The 20496-nt window shown below is 47.0% G+C and overlaps 1 protein-coding gene across 5 annotated transcripts; it reads left to right on the plus strand.

The window, feature by feature from the left end:
* The first annotated feature begins 61 nt into the window (after window positions 1–61).
* On the plus strand, window positions 62–19905 carry PFN4 (profilin family member 4). 5 transcript variants are annotated; one of them, XM_084623852.1, is made up of 6 exons: window positions 167–199; window positions 4161–4290; window positions 6962–7090; window positions 9118–9255; window positions 17678–17783; window positions 19145–19905. In XM_084623852.1, the coding sequence occupies exons 3-6, from the start codon at window positions 6974–6976 to the stop codon at window positions 19171–19173; spliced, it is 390 nt and encodes a 129-aa protein (XP_084479978.1). In that variant the 5' UTR covers window positions 167–199; window positions 4161–4290; window positions 6962–6973; the 3' UTR covers window positions 19174–19905. The 5 variants fall into 5 exon arrangements, with proteins under 5 accessions (XP_084479976.1, XP_084479978.1, XP_084479979.1 ...); XM_084623850.1 differs by lacking the exon at window positions 4161–4290 and having other exon boundaries at window positions 62–199; XM_084623853.1 differs by lacking the exons at window positions 167–199; window positions 4161–4290 and adding an exon at window positions 760–930.
* Window positions 19906–20496: the final 591 nt, after the last annotated feature.

The following is a 20496-nucleotide window of genomic DNA, read 5'->3' on the forward strand; positions in this document are numbered from 1 at the left end:
GTGAAGCTCGTATCCCTCCGCCTTTGTGGTGGTTACGCGTCCCTCGCTCCCATGGCAACTCCAGCCCTAGCCTCTACATTATGATGAACAGGGCATTTCACCAATCAGAAAAGAAGGCGTTCCGCCTCAGCGAATCAGGGTACTGAGACTAAAGGCCCGCCCTAGAGTTGAGAAAGGTGCTGCAGTGCTGCTTAGCTAGGTAAGCAGTGGGGTCGCCGTCCGCATCAGGTCCGATGGTTGCGGAGGGGCGGGGGCGGGGGCGGGGAAGGACTAAAGTGCGGGCTCCCCTCATCTCTCGTAGGAAGGTGAGGCCCGGGAGGACTACATCTCCCAGCATGCCACGTGCCTGTCACAGATCTCGAGAGAGCATCGCATGCTGGGAACTGTAGTCTCTGCTTCAGGCTGGCCCCGGAGCCTGCGCACTTGCATGCTGGGAGCTGTAGTTTCTCTGGGGGCGCGCGCTCAGCCCACTGTGGGTTCTCACCCGTCGTCCCGCCAAGCCGCTCGCTGAGGCCTGGGCTGCCCGTGGCGGGAGCTCAGCGCGGCCTCGCCCGCCACTCTCTGGGAGTGCGAGGCAGGGGCTGGCCCCAGTGCACACAGAGCTCTCCCCCCAGGAGTCTGGGCGAGGCCAGGCCCCGACAGGCAGCGGTCAGGGGTTGGCCCCAGCGTGGGGGTTATATGTACCCCGCTGTGGCGTGCAAGTGCTTTGCCACCGCTGTGTAGCCAAGGCTAGCGCCGGTAAAATCACCTCAGCGTCAGCGCAGGCAGCGACTCCCCGCCCAGCAAGCCGCCGCCTGTCCCCTGGCGCTTTCACAACCAGCCCGACCAGCCCCCCTGCAGCAGGCCGCTGGAGCGAGCGTGGCCTCGGGGTGAAACGCCCACGCCACGACCGGGCGGCGGCACGGTGTAAAGTCATTGCGTTCGCCACTGGTGCGTGGTAACTCAGGCTATTACTCCCCACTGCGCTGCCCACGCACCTAACAGGCCAGCATGGGCGGCGGGTATAATATGCCAGGGGCCTCCCCGGCCGGACCCGCAGTTGCAGGGTTTGGGGGGCGGGGGAGGGAGGTTTTTGCTTTATTATGCCCCATGCAGGTTGTGGGGTGGATGAGGAGGTGGTATGTGCTATTCAGCTTCCTGGTTCATCAGTCCTCTCTCCGGGCTCCAGGGAGATTACTGATGGGCCCAGGAAGCTGAGGAGCAAATACTGCTGCCTCAGCGGGCCTGGACCCTGCGTGGGGCATATCAAAAGCTTCTTTGGAGCGGAGTGAGAGCCAGCTACATGTAAGTAGGGACAGGGCTTTTCCCAGGGCTGTTGCTGCAGCCAAAGTCTTTAGGAAGGAGAAAAGAGCAAGGGGTACTGTTGCCTGGTGGGGCCCATGGTGTGGTGTAAGCAGGCCATAACTTGTGTCTAGGAGTTCTGTGCAGTGCCAGAGCTGGCCCTCCTCCTCGTTAGTATAGTGGTGGGTATCCCTGCCTGTCACACAGGAGACGGGGGTTCAATTCCCTGACTGGGAGAATGGTGCCTTTTGACTGCGGAGAAAGAAATGCCTTACCCAACTAGCACATTCCTCACCTCCTCCTTGTAGGGCAGGGGTCTCAAACTCAAATGACCATGAGGGCCACATGAGGACTAGTACATTGGCTGAGGGCCGCACCATTGACCACTCACCTGCTGCTCTGGCCCCGCCCCCACTCCACCCCTTCCGTGAGGCCCTGCCCCCGTGCCGGGACCTGGGGGAGGGGGCACACAGGGATCTGTGTGTTGCCCTGGCGGTTCCCCATTCCCGGCCAATAGGAGCTTCGGGGGAGGTACCTGGAGGAGCGGACAGGGCAACACACAGACCCCTGTGCCCCCCCAGGTCCCAGCCGCTTCCCAAAGCGGCGTGGGGGCAGGGCAGGCAGGCAGGGAGCCAGCCCTGCCCCTGGTGCGCGGGGCGCATGTTTGAGACCCCTATTCTTGGGTGACTTCCATTCACACCCTGACCCCGCAGTGGTGATTTTTACCTCGAGAGAGACAATTAGCTGGCAAGGCCACCCCTGCCTGCTTGCCCAAGCGAAAGCATCTACATCACCTTCCGCCAATGGGCACAGCTTCAAGACCTGCATGTCGGGACACATTTCAGAGTCGCAAAGGGAAATACTTTGGCCAAGGGCATGAGGACAATCGCCCAGCCAAACGGGTTGGCAGCTGGTCAAGGGGTGAGAAAGAGAGAAAAGCGGACAGGCAGCAGTTAATCTGTATCCTGTCTTTTTTCCTTTTGTTACAATTTTAAGTGTGACAGCCAAAGAGGCCTTGGCTGAGTTTGTGATGGCATGACTTTGAGGCGCATCTGAAGTGTGGAAGGTGGAGGGTAGAAAGAAATGGTTGTCAGAGGAATCATAAAATATTAGGGTTGGAAGAGACCTCAGGAGGTCATCTAGTCCAACCCACTGCTCAAAGCAGGACCAACACCAACTAAATTATCCCAGCCAGGGCTTTGTCAAGCTGGGCCTTAAAAACCTCTAAGGATGGAGATTTCTCCACCTTCCTAGGTAACCCATTCTAGTGCTTCACCACCCTCCAAGTGAAATAGTTGTTTCCTAATATCCAACCTGGACCTCTCCCACTGCAACTTGAGACCATTGCTCCTTGTTCTGTCATCTGCCACCACTAAGAACAGCCTTGCTCCATCCCCTTTGGAATCCCCCTTCAGGTAGTTGAAGGCTGCTATCAAACCCCCATCACTCTTCTCTTCTGCAGACTAAATAAGCCCAGTTCCCTCTGCCTCTCCTCATACATCATGTGCCCCAGCACCCTAATAATTTTTGTTGATCTCTGTTGGACTCTCTCCAATTTGTCCACATCCTTTCTGTAGTGGGGCCCCCAAAACTGGACACAGCACTCCAGGTGTGGCCTCATCAGTGCTGAATAGAGGGGAATAATCACTTCCTGCAATCTGCTGGCAATGCTCCTACTAATGCAGCCCATTATGCCGTTAGCGTTCTTGGCAAGAAGGGCACACTGCTAACTCATATCCAATTTAATCATAGAATACCAGGGTTGGAAGCAGTGATGAGCTGCCAAAATCTTAACAACGGGTTATCTCCGTTGCCCACCCCCGCCCCCCGGGACTCCTGCCCCATCCAACCCCCCGCCCCGCGTTCCTTGATGCCCCCCACCCAAGACCCCTGCCCCATCCACTCCCCTCCCCTGTCCCCTGACTGCCCCCAGAACTGGGCAGGAGGGTCTTGTGGGCCACTGTAGTGGGTGCCCATCCCACCCCTAAGAGCCAGAGGCACCTGCTGGGGGGCGAGGTGGGAAGTCCCAGCGATGCTTACCTGGGGCAGCTCCCAGGAAGCATCCGGCAGGTCCCTCTGGCTCCTAGGGGTGGGGGAGCATAGCTGGGGAGGAGCAGGGGGAGCGGCCGCTCCCCCCACTGATCACATCAAAAGTGGCGCCTTAGGCGCCGACTCCCTAGGTGCTCTGGGGTTGGAGCACCCACGGGGAAAATTTGGTGGGTGCAGAGCACCCACCAGCAGCTCCCTGCCCTGCACCTGGCCCCAGCTCACCTCCACTCCACCTCCAGCTCCTCCCCTGAACGCACCGCCCCGTTCTGCTTCTCTGCCCCCCTCACCCCCCACTTCCCACGAATCAGCTGTTCGGCGGGAAGCCGGGGAGGACTGAGAAGCAGGCCGCGGCTTCCCACTCAGGCCGAGGGTGCAGAGGTGAGCTGGGGTGGGGAGCAGTTCCCCTGCGCGCCCCCCCAGGTTACCTGCTGTGGCGCGGGTGGCCCTCCTCATCCCCCTCCCCCCCGCCGAGCTCACCATGTTGGTCAGGAATGACTTGCCCTTGGTGAATCCATGTTGACTGTTCCTGATCACCTTCCTCTCCTCCAAGTGCTTCAGAATTGATTCCTTGAGGACCTGCTCCATGATTTTTCCAGGGACTGAGGTGAGGCTGACTGGTCTGTAATTCCCTTTTTAAAGGCACTACATTTGCCTTTTTCCAGTCATCCGGGATCTCCCACGATCGCCATGAGTTTTCAAAGATAATGGCCAATGGCTCTGCAATCACATCAGCCAACTCCCTCAGCACCCTCGGATGCATTACATCTAGCCCCATGGACTTGTGCACATCCAGCTTTTCTAAATAGTCCTCAACCTGTTCTTTTCACCAGGTGCTGAGCAGCCCATCAGTGAGTGAAAGGTCCCAGGCAGGTGCGGTGGGAGGAGCTGTGTAGCCCTTGAAGGCGGCCTGCTGAGAGGCTTTTCCCTGCAGCTGCTTGGGGTCTGTGGAGGGGAGGCACGGTATGGCTGCAGCTGGCTCGGGGTACCTCTGGGTTGGCAGGGGAAGGCTCGGGGCTTCGACTGGCCCAGGACTCCTCTGACCAAGGGAGGACTGGCATTCGGGCCTCCAGCCAGTGTGGGGCTCCTCCGATCAAGGGGCAGGAGTGCTCAGGAATCCTCTGGGCACGGGGGACTCGTGGCCCCATCTGCAAAGGAGGTGCAGGGGTTCTCAGGGCTCCGGCTGAAAATGGCCTGCTGGTTCGAAATTCTGAGCTGCAATCCACCCATAGAATAGGGCCCCGGGGACCGTCCAAGCAGCAGCCAGTGCGACTGACCCCAGGGACCGCCTTAGCAGCAGACCCCTAAGGGGGGCTCCACCCGCCACCCATGCAGGCCAATTAGCTCAAGCTTAAAGCACCACTTAACTTGAGCCAGAGATTTTTCTGTGTAGCTGGAAGTTGAGTTGGGGTCGCACTTGAGTTATAACTTGAGCTAACTGTGCTGTCAAGACAGGCTCCCAGAGCTAAATTACACAGTGGACCTCTCTGGCCCTTGGGCTGCTCCAGTTGGAAGAGCACAAAGGTGGTTTAACCCCTCTTCCCTGGGCTCCGAGTTGTGTGCTGCACCTCGTAGAGGCACAGTCGTTATGATGGGGGGGTCAGCATTCAGCAGGCCAAAGCCCTTTAGACTTCACATACTCACTAGACAGCTGACTAGGCTGAACATTTTCAGTAAAAGTTTCTTTTAAAATGAAAATAAATCTACACTGGATAATTCATAAAGCCAGAAAGGACCATTAATCCCTGGGGAGAGGATAAGAAAACAAGCAACACGTGACAGTTGTGTAGGTAGTCACATTGCTTAATGCACTACTGGAAACTGCTCAGATACTACAGTGATAAGTGTGGTATAAAAACCTGTATAAAATAGAATAGTAAATAGAGTTAGATCATCTAGTCAACATCCCGTGTATCACAGTCCATTAAATTTCACCCAATTACCCTTGTATTGAGCCCAGTATAAGAACATAACAACGGCCATACTGGGTCAGACCAAAGGTCCATCTAGCCCAGTATCCTGTCCTCCAACAGTGGCCAATGCCAGGTGCCCCAGAAGGAATCAACAAAACAGGTAATCAAGTGATCCAACCCCTGTTGCCCATTCCCAGCTTCTGGCAAACAGAGGTTGCGCTGCCCATCCTGGTTAATAGCCATTGATGGAATTTATCATAGCCTGGTTAATAGCCATTGCTGGAATAGCCTCCATGAATTCATCTTTTTTGAACCATGTTATAGTCTTGACCTTCACAAAATCCTCTGGCAAAGACTTCCACAGGTTGACTGTGCGTTGTATAAAGAAATACTTCGTTTTGTTTATTTTAAACCTGCTGCCTATTAATTTCATTTGCTGACCCCTAGTTCTTGTGTTCAGAGAAGGAGTAAATAACACTTCCTTATTTATTTTCTTCACACCAGTCATGATTTTATAGACCTCTATCATATTCCCCCTTCGTTGTCTCTTTACCAACCTGAAAAGTACCAATTTTATTAATGTCTCCTCATACAGAAGTTGTTCCATACCCCTAATCATTTTTGTTGCTCTTTTCTGAACCTTTTCCAATGCCAATATATCTTTTTTGACATGGGGCGACCACATCTGCATGCACTATCCAACCTGAGTTTGACTAAGGCATAACTTCTATATAATTGTGTATAAAATGTTTAGGTTAATTCGCTGCATAACTGTCAGAATTATCCAACAACAGCTTTGTTCATTAAATGTTGCATTACAATTTGTTATATGGTTATTTAATAGTGATTTACTTCATAAAACTATATAGTCTGATTTATCAGAGAGACAAGATGGGTGAGGTGATACCTTTTATTGGACCAACTTCTGTTGGTGAGAGAGACAAGCTTTTGATCGTACACAGAGCTCTGGGAAACTTACTCAGTGTCACAGCTAAATACAAGATGGAACAGATTGTTTTTCATAAATAGATAACATATATTTCAAGGGACCATTCAAAGTAAAGTGGTCTGATTTATGTAATCATTGTGTTGTATAGTGATAAGAACACCTTTATCATTTTTATTTTACTTCATCATCATCATCCAGATGAGATGTCATGTAAAGCACAGTCAATCTGAAATCCTTACCACATCTAACACTTGGTTTGGAATGAACCAGTACTCTAGAGACACAATACCTACAATTTTCTGATGGGCCAATCCGTTTTTAGTTTCTTGTCCTTATCATTGCTAAGTAAATCTTCCAAATACGACTGATCCAGTGTCATCTATCTGGCTGAGTATGCAGATAAACAGCCTGAAACAATAACTCTAAAACGTGTGCAATACCACCAGTACTGTCATCACCAAATGTTAACTCTGGGGTCTAGTAATGTCAGTTTAAATGTCAATATTGTCAATTATTTCGCTGTTGATCATTTGAACAGAAACATCTAGGCTGTTGTGAGAGGAGCTTGAAAAGAGCACTAACGCTTCCCACTCCAGCTGAGTCCCACTCTAACCTGGTGCTTATAGCAAGTTATGGTGTATTTCTCATCTTTTTTACTCTGGATCATCCTCCTAAAGGGAGCTAAATAAAATTCTGGATGGGAGGAGGATCAGGCCTCTGAAGCTCAATGGGAAGGAAACGAACACCTACCTATATCTGATTTCTTTCACAGAACTGAAGGAAAATGAACCAAATTCAATCTTTGCTCAATGATTGCCTTATCAGAACAAAACATGTGGAACATGCGGCCATCATCAAATTAAAGGACAATTCTGTGTGGGAATCAACCGTTGGCTTTAATGTAAGAAAATAGAAAGCATCCTAGCAAGTGACACTGAAGGTAGAATATTTAGAAATGTACCACACTCTTTTAAGGGAGGGAGCATGAATTAGTGATTCGAGAGGGGACTGTCAGTCAGCACTGCTGGATGCTAATAAATATTCCTGACTCGTCCACTGTTTGTGTGACATTGAGCAATTCTCATAACCTCTGAGCCAAATGGGGTATAATTAGGGCCCAACCAAATCCATGGTCCATTTTGGTCAATTTCACAATCGTAGGATTTTTAAAATAGTAAATGTAATGATTTCAGCTATTTAAATTTGAAATTTCATGGTGTTGTAGTTGTAGGGGTCCTGACCCATAAAGGGGGTTGTCGGGGGGGTTGCAAGGTTATTGTAGGGGGCGGGCTGCCGTACTTCTACCCTTTTACTTCTGCACTGCTGATGGCAGCGGCACTGTCTTCAGAGCTGGGCAGCTGGAGAGCGGCGGCTGCTGGCCGGGATCCCAGCTCTGAAGGCAGAGCCACTGCCAGCAGTAGCACAGAAGTAAGGATGGCATGATTCGGTATTGCCACCCTTACTGCTGTGCTGCTGCCTTCAGAGCGGGGCCTTCAGTCAGCAGCCGCCACTCTCTGGCCGCCCAGCTCTGAAGGCAGCGCAGAAGTAAAGTTGGCAATACTGTGACCCCCTGCAATTCCCTTTTGGGTCAGGACTCCCAATTTAAGAACGGCTGGTCTCCCCTGTGAAATCTGTATAGTATAGGGTAAAAGCACACAAAAGACCAGATTTCACCGTCTGTGACTTGTTTTTCATGGACGTGAATTTGGTAGGGCACTAGGTATGATACTACTTACTAAAAAGTGTGTTGTGAGATTGAATTTGTTGTAAAGCACTCATGTTAGATCTTTGGAGGAAAGAACTCCAACTCCAGCAGAACTCCATTTCTTTCATGCTTTGGACTGCGTTTGATTGTGTTGATTTTGTTCTGTTATCAAGAAGGTACCAAACAAGACAACAGAATAGCAGCACTTCTGTATTGTATGGCAAAACTAATGTTTCCCCTGTCTAATTTTATTTTATCTTATTTATGTTACATTGGAACAGAGGGGATCAAATCTGTCTCTCTATTTACTTATGTGGTCTCATCACCATAGTATCTGAGCACCAAAGTGTTATCCATAGGACAGTAGCAGTCAGCGAGGATCTAAAATGCTAAAACTTCATCTTCACTCTAGAAGTGTGGCTGATGGAGACTGGGGGCAGATTCTTAGCTGGTGTAGATTCTCATAGCTCCACTGACTTCAATGGATCTATGGCATTTCACACCAGCTGAAGATTTGCTCCTAGATTCTAGCATGTAATGCTCCATCTTGATCTGAAAAGCTCACTTGCTGGAGTCTCTCAAAGCTATGTCTGTATATTAAAGATGGAGAATATTAGTATTTGAACCTGCCATCTGTGTGCTCAGCACTATGCAAACACAGAGCAAGGCAGAGTCCTCTGCTCCAGAGAGGTTTTAACCTAAGGGCCCAATCCTGTAAACACTGCTGGGCATACTGCTTACTATTAGTCCCACTGTAATCAATGGGACTACTCACAGGGGTAAATGCAAGCATTTGTGAATCAGATCCTAAATCAGACACTGAAAATACAGTTCATTCTTACATGGACTAAAAGCCCACTTTCAAAGTTGTTCAGACATTTTCCCTTTTTGTGTTATCATTATCTATTTATGAAATCGTCTTTGGTTAATTATCAGACATAACAGAAGAAGTAAAAAGAAAAGGAGTACTTGTGGCACCTTAGAGACTAACCAATTTATTTGAGCATAAGCTTTCGGATGCATCCGATGAAGTGAGCTGTAGCTCACGAAAGCTTATGCTCAAATAAATTGGTTAGTCTCTAAGGTGCCAAAAGTACTCCTTTTCTTTTTGCGAACACACACTAACACGGCTGTTACTCTGAAACAGAAGAAGTGTGTTTTTTAATGATTGCAAAAGTGTGTCCTTTTGGTCCATAACAAAATGTCCCATTTTATCAATTTAGCTGCAGCCACAGAATGCCTTAATCCTCAGCTCTGCTTTCTTCAAGAACTTATTACAGGTCAGAAGAGAAGGACTTTACTTCCAGGAGAAGCAGTATAAATGTGTCCGAGCAGATGCGTACTCCATCTATCTTAAAAATGTAAGTTGCTAACATGTATGGCAAGTAGGTCCAAGCACTGAAAAAGGTATTTGATAGTTTTCCTCTTTCCTTCCCACATCTCCCGTTTATGTTAACACCCAGAGTCGATTAGAGGTTAAACAAAATGCTGCCTCCTTTCTATCCACAGCACCTTTACATATATGGGGCAAACAAATAAATGCACAGCAGAGCATCTCTACAAGGAAAATGACAAGCATATAACATAGATTAAAACAGAAATATATTCTACCATCCATCTCAAAGTATCCGACAATTTTATTTCTTTACTAACACTGAGAAGGGAAACTGGCCAGTGAAGTTACTGTTATCCCAAATATTTTACTCCAACTATTTGGGGCACAATCACTATTTCTGGCTTTTAGGATAAACCAGGTCTGAGATTTCTCATTATGGGCGGTCTCATTTCCAGCTGTGTGGAAATGTAGATGTAAAACGAGGTGGCCAGGTTTTCTGAGTAACTTCACTGGCCAATGACACCAACTGAGAATCAGTATCAGCATCTTGACTTGTCACTGAAGAGCTCAACCCTTTCTCTCTCTTTTTTTTTCAAACAAAAGTAGAAGTGCTAACCCCAGGGATCTGGCCCAGTTCCATGTTGATTAACTACATTATGACAGCATAAACTTCTAGCCACTTTGCAGTTGCAGTTACATGTGGTATGCTTCTCTTCCTTTTTAATGTTATGTAGCATTTGTGATGCTGGTAAACCAGGTGCCACCTCATGCTAAGGTCCCCAGGCTGCAGTGGAACACTGATAAATAGCTGGAATGAGTCTGGCTCACCTGTGTGTTAGTATTGTTAAAATAGGTTTTAGAATTATAAGAATGTGTTTAGTGTTTAGACTTTACTGAATGCTTTTGAGTTGCTGCCTGCATTCTCACTTCTGTATTCCATATTATAAGGCAGGGGTTGGCAACCTTTGGCAACCAGCCCATCAGGGTAAAGCTGCTGGCAGGCTGGGCCAGTTTGTTTATCTGGTGCGTCCACAGGCATGGAGCCCCGCAGCGGTTCACCATTCCTGGCTAATGGGAGCTGTGGGAAGCAGTGGCTAGCATGTCCCTCGGCCCGCACCGCTTCCCGCAGCTCTCATTGGTTGGGAATGGCGAACCGCGGCCAGTGGGAGCTGCAGGGCTCTGTGCCTGCGGATGCTCCAGATAAACAAACTGGCCCGGCCCGCCAGCGGCTTTACCCTGACGGGCCGGGTGCAAAAGGTTGCCAACCCCTGTTATAACGTAATATTTGAGTGGTAGTATTATAAGCCTCTGTGACTCTGTAAATCACCAGACAGGAGAGAAACATTATTCATTAACTAGTACAAAGTGCCAATCTGTAACAGAAAGTGTTATGTCTTGCCCAACAGGAACAGTCCATTGACAGCAGATGGATTATTATGGAATGTTAAAGGGGACAAAAGACTGTGTTGCTCTACTTCCCTCCCGCCCCTTCCCACCCATGAAAATGAGTCATGCAAGCGGATTCCTCCCATCATCTGAGTTCACAGCTCAGAGCACATGGCAGAGGGAAATAAAAAACCCCAGACAGAAGAAACTGATTATCTCTATGCTGCTTTGACTCTGGAGGGCAAGGTTTATTAGGCATAAGCAAGAGAACCCTAGGGCTTAGCCTCGGTTAGCCTTAAAGGATATATAGAGCTTGCTTATTATAGAAGCCTTTATAACTGTTTGAAACTTGAAGAGGAGTACTTGTGGTACCTTAGAGACTAACCAATTTATTTGAGCATGAGCTTTCGTGAGCTACAGCTCACTTCATCGGATGCATACCGTGGAAACTACAGCAGACTTTATATACATACAGAGATCATAAAACAATACCTCCTCCCACCCCACTGTCCTGCTGATAATAGCTTATCTAAAGTGATCATCAAGTTGGGCCATTTCCAGCACAAATCCAGGTTTTCTCACCCTCCACCCCCCCACACACAAACTCACTCTCCTGCTGGTAATAGCCCATCCAAAGTGACAACTCTCTACACAATGTGCATGATAATCAAGGTGGGCCATTTCCTGCACAAATCCAGGTTCTCTCACTCCCTCACCCCCCTCCAAAAACACACACATACACATGTTTTTTGGAGGGGGGTGAGGGAGTGAGAGAACCTGGATTATCATGCACATTGTGTAGAGAGTTGTCACTTTGGATGGGCTATTACCAGCAGGAGAGTGAGTTTGTGTGTGGGGGGTGAAGGGTGAGAAAACCTGGATTTGTGCTGGAAATGGCCCAACTTGATGATCACTTTAGATAAGCTATTACCAGCAGGACAGTGGGGTGGGAGGAGGTATTGTTTTATGATCTCTGTATGTATATAAAGTCTGCTGCAGTTTCCACGGTATGCATCCGATGAAGTGAGCTGTAGCTCACGAAAGCTCATGCTCAAATAAATTGGTTAGTCTCTAAGGTGCCACAAGTACTCCTTTTCTTTTTGCGAATACAGACTAACACGGCTGTTACTCTGAAACCTGTTTGAAACTTAAGATGTGTAACCCTTCTGCCTGTCAGAGTTGGCAGCAACAAGGGCCAGGTTCTGTATCTAGGGGTTCCGTTCCAATAACACATTGCAAAACTGGCTCAAGCCCCCACCCAGTGACCTGGGACAAATATATACCACCACCCCCGGGCACCTCTAAGAAGCAATACTTTCCCTCTTGCAAGCACAGAGTCTCTGTGTAGCAAAAGCCTTTTAATAACAGAGAGAAACAATGTGGCATTATGTTGGGAAAACACCACCAACAGGATTCATTTCACAAACCATGAGCAAAAACCCACCCCAAGCAAATTGGGCCGTGTCTTTTCCCTTTGGTTCTTGAGTCCAGCAACCCAAAAAGTCACCCAAAAGTCCAGCAATCCTGAAGTTCAGCAACCCAAAAGTCTCTGTCTCTGTCCTTGGTGAGTCCAGAGTTCAAAAGTTTATCTGCAGAGTTTTAACCCCCCAGCCTGTGTGGAAATGGGGTGGGGGGAGTAAAGAGGCACCTTACATTTTTCAGTGGCTGACTGCCCCGCCTCTCCATGGGTTTCTGCTGCAGCCTTCACCACCAGCTGCTCCTCTCCAGTAGCCATCCTGCTAGCCACTCCGCCAGCTGCTCCTCTCCAGTAGCCATCCTGTGAGCCGCTCAACAATATATCTTCAGGTTCCCTACTACTTAACACAGTACTCAATGATTTCAGCTCATAGTATGGGAGCCCCAGTGCTGATTCACCATTGGCCCAACGTGAAGTCAGCTCTACAATCTGTAACCAGACTCCTTATGGAATCAAAATTAGCTCTGTTATTACACAGTGGAGAGAAGAGGAAGTGCAGGTGGCATTTAGAGCCCTCAGAAGGGTCCCATACCACAAGGTATAAATGTCTGTCCCCAGCCTCCCTCCATTCACTGAGTTTTGGAACCCTGTCTCTTGCCTAGCGAGTGCTACTGAGTTGATTGCGAGTCCCTCCATCATAACAAAAAGCCAAGTACAGTTCCACTGTCCTTGATTCACATCATCAGGATAACAACACTTTATTCTTCTTGCCCCAATAACAGAGAAATTGGGGATCCCTCAGCAGCCAAAGTGACCATCTAGGCTGGGTAGGTGTGCCTATGCAAATGAGATCAGCCCCTGAAGTTCTTTTCCACAACCTGCCACAACTCACCACCAGATGTCAGGGTAGAGCTCATCCTGACTCTGCTTACATCCTCCCCACAGCCAAGAATTTGGCATCCCAAGAAATCACACTTCCTATTATACCAACTCATTGGTTTCCTCTGAAGGGCCTCAGGAAGCCCACTACAGCTTCCACAAGCCTGTGTGCTAAGTGTATTGGTGCCTCACTAGTCACCCCAGGTGCATCATAAGTTAACCGTTTTACAGGTCTTATTACCCTGTCCCGTCTGTTGAGAATCTCTGTTGCAGAGGTAGCAGGGATATCTTCTTGAGTGACGGATGGAGAGGTTTCCTTTGAGGATCCCTCGGCTACTGCCATAGGCCCCTGCATCTCTAGTTCTGACTGTGGAAGGTCCAGCGTGCCTAGGGCCCCCTCCACCTGGATGTCTCCACTGTCCAATAACCTGTGTGCATCATCACAGGGGGTCCCATCGGCGGCACAGGGGTGCCAGTAACGGGCCTAAATACCTCCGCCATGGGGTTTAGAGCTGAAGAGGGGGAGCTGTCTATTGGCTCAGCTGGTCGAGACCAAAATCTTGTCTCCATTCCAGGATATACCATGGTCGTTTCTTCCTCTTCAGCCTCACTTTCCAATGTGCTGAATAGGGGTAGGTTAGCTTCAGAGGGCCCGCTGTCCGTATTGGATGGCGGCTTTGGTCCATCACTTCTGTTCTGCCTGGCTGCCCTGTCATGGCCCATCTCATAAGGGGTGCCTACCAATTCCCGCACAGGGAACAAAAGGTTTCTATGCACCATCTTTATTTGCCCTGGACCCTCCTCAGGTTTGATCTTGTAGACCAGAAGATCTCCCAGCTTTTCCATCACCAGGTAAAGTACTGCCTTCCATCTGTCAGCTATCTTGTGTTTGCGAATGCACCCTAGCATCATATCGATGTTTGTTGCGGTCTGAGTTCTTCCCAGCTGCAGACATACCTAAGTGATAAGCACCCCGCAGCTTTTCTGTTAGTCGAGACACATACTGCTGGTGAGTTTCATAGCTTTCTCTATCTTCTGACCCCGGGTGATAAGGTGTTGTCCTAGACTTTTTAATTCCTGCTATCCTCAGCACCTCCTTCAGAAGGCGACTCTCAAAATCCCACCTCTGATCAGAGTGTATCCGGGCCGGGAATCCATAAACTGAGAAATATTTCTACCACAATATTCGAGCGACGGTGGTGGCCCTCTGATCACGTGTGGGATATGCCTGTGCATACCGCATAAAATGGTCAGTCACTACGAGCATGTTTCCAACATTCCTCTTGTCTACTTCTAGAGACAAGAAAACAATGCATACCAGTTCCAAAGCTTTGTTACTGGTGACGTTCTTGAGATATGCAGCTCTCGTGGGCATCGTTTTCCTTTGAACACATTGAGCGCAGGTCTCACATTTCCTGCGAACATCTTCAGCCATCCAGGGCCAACAGAACCTACTACAAATAAGTTCCAGGGTCCTCTCCATCCCTAGATGTCCAAAGTCATTATGCAGGGCCCTCATGGCCAGGGCTCTGTACTGTTTTGGCAGCACTAGCTGTGCTCGCTGCTTTTGTAACGGGTCCATGGTCACTCGGTGTAGCACTCCCTGAATCAGTTTTAGTTTGGTCCATTCTCTCAATAGTAGTTTACCCTCTGGGTTAGGTGGGACAACCGCAGCTGGGCTTCGCCCCTCCCTTTTGGCAAGCAGTGTATCACAAATGTCAACATCTTGCAGCTGGGCTTCTTGCCAATCAGCCGCATTGAGCATGGGCAATGGAGATTGGTCCAATGCTATTTAGTTCACCGAGGCAGAAGGCATGCTTTCAGAGGGCAGGCCCAGAGCTTCTTTAACACATCCCTGAAGGCTCCAGTGGGCCTCCGGCTCTCGACAACTCACACTGCAAATAGCTCTCACTCCATCCATGGGTATCACACAGATTTCTGGTGCCTGAGGACGCCTGGACAGTGCATCCGTATCTACACTGCATCTCCCTGATCGATATTGAATGCTGAAGTCATAGCTAGCCAAAGCAGCCACTCATCTTTGCCCTGTAGCATCCAGCTTAGCACTTGTTAACACATAAGTCAGTGGATTGTTGTCTGTCCAAACCTGGAACTGAGCACCATACAGGTAGTCTCAGAATTTCTCAGTGATGGCCCATTTCAAGGCCAAGAGCTCCAGCTTGTGGGTGGGATAGCGAGTTTCACTATCAGACAATCCTCGGCTGGCAAAGGCTACAGGTTACGTTTGTCTTCCACTTCCTGATACAGGACTGCTCCCAGACCCTCCAAAATGGCATCAGTATGCAGGATAAACAGTTCGCTGGGGTCAGCAAAGACTAGGACTGGAGCATGAGTTAGGCAAGTAATGATTTCTTGAAATGTCCTCTCACATCTCTCATCCCACCGTGGCCCAAACGGTTCGAAGGGGCCATAGTGTCTCTGCACAGGACCTCCCCTTTGGGGACCTCCCCTTGTTCTTGGTCTTAGATTTGTTTTTTTCCGGGCTGTTATCCCCTGGTAAGATCATTCAGAGGCTTTACAATCGTAGTATAGTTCTTCACAAATCTGCAGTAGTAGCCACTAAATCCAAGAAAGGTCTTGAGTTCTCTGTAGTTACTTGGATGTGGCCAGGTAGTGAGTGCTTCTATTTTATCAGGATCAGTACTCACGCCCTTTTGGGACACGATGTGATCCACATACTTCACTGAGAACTGGCATTTGTCTACTGAGAGCTTCAAACCATAGTCCTCCAACCTATCAAGCACTTTAAGAGGTCTTTCTTCATGCTCCTCCAAGATTCTTCCAAACACAATCAGGTCATCCAAATAAACTAACATTTGCAGTAAATTCATGTTTCCCACGACTTCCTCCATAAGACATTGAAATGTGGCAGGCACTCCCGAAATCCCCTGGGGCATGCGTTAGAACTGATAAAACCCTAATGGGCAAATGAAGGCTGTCTTCTCCTTATCTTCTTCTCCCAGGGGGATCTGGTAGTATCCACTCCGGAGATCCAACACAGAGAACCACTGGCTTCCCAGCAAGCAATCTAAGGCATCTTGAACTCAAGGCATAGTGTACTGGTCAATCACAGTATGGCTGTTTAGGGTGCGGTAGTCAATACACATCTGGATTTTCCCGTTCTTTTTCTGGACTACCACAAGGGGTGAGGCCTATGGGCTGCGGGACTCTGTAATGATGCCATTCGCAGTCAGCTCTTGAAGATGACGTCACACATCTTCCACCTCAGAGAGGGCAATCCTCCTAGATCTCTCCCTAAAAGGTTGAGAGTCATGTAGTCTGATGTCGTGCTCTACTCCTTTTGAACATCCCACATTCCACTCATGCAGTGTGAACACTTTGGATCTTTCACAAAGTTTCCTCCTCGGGCGATCTGTCCACTCCTCAGACAATGGTGAATCTCCAAAGTCAAACTTTGCTGGGTCTGTTGCCGGAACTTGAGTTTCATACTGGGGTTTTACAATCGACTCAGGCTCAAAGAGGTCTGCTATCTTTTGTCCTTGATCACACCTTTGGGAGTGTAGAGGGCCCTGAAAACAGCTACTGCAAGTTCCTTAATTCCCTACAGCAAAGGGGCAAGAAGGCTTCACTCATCTGTGTATATATGTTTAGCTGCTTTAACTTTGTAAATAATTCTCTTTTCCTTTTCCTGCTGAATAAATGTTTATAGAGCCTATCATAGGATTTGCTACAAACGTTATCTTTGGTGTGAGCTCTAAGATGCAATTGGCCTGGTAAGCGACAGGTCCTTTGGGACTGGGAGTAACCTGAGTACCGGAGTATTGATGTGATTTTTGGTGTAAGGGACCATCTGTCACAAAGGTACGCTCACCTGGGTGGCGAGATAGATCAGAGTACCCAAGGGGACTATGACTCCATGTGAAAGCTGGTATAGTTCCTGAGGAGTTTATCTTTGATATTTGGTTGGTGCAATCTAAGTGTAGAACTCACAGCCAATTTGGGGTTAGTGCCCTGCTTCCTAACAGTCTGCCCTGAGGTTGGTGCTTATGCTCTTGAGTCACTGCAGGCAGCTGTACACTGTTCTTTTGAGCTGTGAAACTGCACACATGTTCCACCCCAAAGGTAGCTGAGTGGTGGTGGGTAGTGATTCCTGTGCACATGTGCATACACACTTGCTAATCCTCACATCCCATGACTCAGATGCTTAACTCAGTAATTGACATCATGTAATTCAAATATGGGAGTTGAGTGTGCTCAGCAACTCCCAGAAGATGCTGGGCAACCCCACACATTTGCATCCTAATTCAGTAATTCCCAATGGGACTTCCATTCATTATTTCAAATTAATGAGATTCAGATATGATTAGTTTGTAAAGCCTTTTTGGAGTCTTTCAAATTATACACAGCACACACATCTATTTTATTAATATTTTAATAACATTTTTGTGGGTTATACTTAGCACCTGGATTGCACTTTATCTCTTCAAAGTGCTTTATAAAAACATTATTTATGAATAAAGGTGGGAACATGCAGTATAATAAAAAACCAGAACAGCTATTGCTTGGCTTGATTAAAATATATAAATATATATAAAACCCATCATCTTAAATGAATTTATATCTGCTATCAATATCAGTCTTGATTTAGGCCCTAAAACATTTTCTTCCTCAAAATGACACACAACTTAAAGATAGAAAACATCCTTGTCTAGCATACACTGATAAACAGTATATATATTTAGAAGAACCCTGCAACTTTTAACCAGTTTTCTTTTTTATCTAGGAGAACAGAGGTCTGATAGCTGTGAAAACAGATTCATACATCTTGGTTGCTACTTACTCTGAGGGCATGTATCCCAGTGTGTGTGTGGAAGCTATAGAGAAACTGGGTAATTACTTCATGTGCATATATGTCTGAATGTAACTTGTAGAGAGATGTTACTAGTGGGGGGCAGCATTTCATTCCAGCAAACTGCCTGGAACATTTGGGACTTCAGAAAATCTTGAAAGCCCATGAAAAGGAAAATTAAAATGGACCTTATGTTGTTTAGTCAGAAACATGCTATCAATCTCCTTCAATTTCCACAGAATAAACACATAAAGGTATCTGTATCAAATTTTAAAAAGAAAAGCTTTTACTGTTCACAATCCTATAATTATAGTTAATTTTTAATAGGGATACTATGGATTTGATTTAAGAAAACCCGCTTGAAAATATTATAGTTAATATTATTGGCCTGATTCTGAGCTACTCTGTTCCTGTGCTTGGAGTGGAGAGCAAAAGTAGTTTAAAATTAGGTCAACATAACTATATCACTAAGGGCTGTGAAAAATCCACACTCCCGAGTGGCATAGTTAAGCCATCCTAAGTCTCTATGTACACAGCGCTATGTTGACAGAAGAATTCTTCCATCAGTCTAGCTACCATCTTTCAAGGGTATGGATTACCGATGCAATGGGAGAATCCCTCCCGTCGGCGTAGGTAATGTCTACACGGAAGTGCTACAGTGGCCCAGCTGTGCCGCTGTAGTGTTTTAAGTGTAGACAAACCCTCAGGGTATGTTTATTCTTCAATCATGGGGTGTGATCGCAGCTGGAGTAGACATACAAAGCTGAGGCAGTGCGTGCTTCAGCCTGGGCTGTGCAAGCTCACCCAGAACCCTGGATAATTACTCCCAGGGCTAGTCTGTACTGAAACCTGCACTGCCACTTCACTGCTACAGTACCTGAGCTAGCTAAAGCTCACGCACTCAGGTGTATCCCCGCAGTCACACCTGTGATTGCAGTGTAAACTTAGCTTGTGTTTGCTCGGTCAGACAGAGGTTTGGAGAGGTTTATTTTGGCACAGCCTTTTGTTACTCAGTTTAATCTTTTCCTCCAGAGAAAACAAAGTAGCTTTATGTATTCTAACTTTGGTAGTTCAAGGGGAGATTTCTGCATATGATTGGTTTGTAAAGTGCATGCTGATCTGAAGGAGGGGTGTTTAGACAAGAATTTCTTAATCTCACAATCTTACAATAAGAAATATTCTGTTTATTTCAAATGACACACTGAAGATATATTTGGAATTACTAATAGTAAATGTAGGTATTCATATATTTTAAGTGTTCACAAACAAATACTGATGCAAGTTAGATTATGATCCCTTTCATTCAATTACAGTACATTCCAGTGTTGATTTAAAGTGGAGCATTTCCATTATGGCAAATATTAAAAAAGAAAATGTCTTCTATTTGTTTTTTCCCCTTAGCGGACTATTTCAGAGATAAAGAAAACTGAATCTTCAAACAACTTAAACTTGATCAAGCTTATGAAGACTGGTTTGTTAGAAAACCATGGATGGAAGTTTGTACTGAAGCACATCCAAGCAAGCAATACAATATCCATTATTCTTCAATATTCTAAATCCATAGTGAAGGCTCTGAAAGAGAAGGATAATCCACAGCATGTGAATCCCACCAGTGCAGCCTAACAGCCCCCTGAATTGTCAGCTCCACCATCTTCATGTAGAAAAATTACAGCTCATAAATCCATGCATGTGTGGTGGCATTTGGGCTCTAGTTTGGATGGGTTCCAAGAGTCTAATATTGCAAGATGCAGAGCGTCTCCTACAAGGTGCTGAGTACCCTCTACACACAGTGACTTCCCTGGAAGTTGAGCCCTTTCTCCATGTCTCCAGTAGGAGTTGATGGTGCCCAGCACATCATAGGATCAGGCCCTAAAACTATAACTTCATATAATCAAAAGTACAGTTGGGTGATGTTCTCAAGAGACTGAGTTAAGGTGTTTTTCTTCATTTTAACACTATCTTTTTTTTTTTTGTTTTACCCAATCTCCTAGTAAGAAAGCAGCTAATTTCTCTGAGCTGTGGGGCATCTCTCACAGGACATGCACCATATACACAGCATCAAAACGGAGTAGATTAATGAAATGTGTTGCATGAACATGTAGTTCAATGTAAGCTCAAAATTGCATTGGATGCCTTGGAATGTCTTGAATAAAATGCCATGTTTATACCCATCTATTTGCACTGCCATTGAAAGATATATTCATAGTGTTTAAGGCCAGAAAGGACCATTAGATCATCTAGTCTGACCTCTTGCGTAGCACAGGCCATTACATTCCACACAATTATCTCTGCATTGAGCCCAATAACTTTTGTTTGCCTAAAGCATAATTTCCAGAAAGGCCTACTGTCTGGATTGGAAGTCATCCAGAGAAGGAGAACCCCCTTCCCACTGCTCTGGGTAGTTTGTTCCAATGGTTAATCATCCTCATTTTTAAAAAATTGTGCGTAATTTCTACTTTGATTTTGTCTGATTTCCTGTTCCAGCCAGCCACGGGTTCTTGTTATGCTTTTCTCCCCTAGATTCAAGACCTTTTTAGTACCCGTATTTTCTCCCAGTTAAGTTACTCACGTAACAAAAAGAAAAGGAGTACTTGTGGCACCTTAGAGACCAACACATATATTTGAGCATAAACTTTCGTGAGCTACAGCTCACGTAACAAAGTAGCATTCACCTGTAATCAAGTTGCCTCTCAATCTTCTTTCTGATGAGATAAACAGATTGATCTCTTTAAGTCTCTCACTGTACAGCATTC

This window comes from Lepidochelys olivacea (genome assembly GCF_965140295.1).
Source record: "Lepidochelys olivacea isolate rLepOli2 genome assembly, chromosome: 3".
Taxonomy (NCBI): Eukaryota; Metazoa; Chordata; order Testudines; family Cheloniidae; genus Lepidochelys; species Lepidochelys olivacea.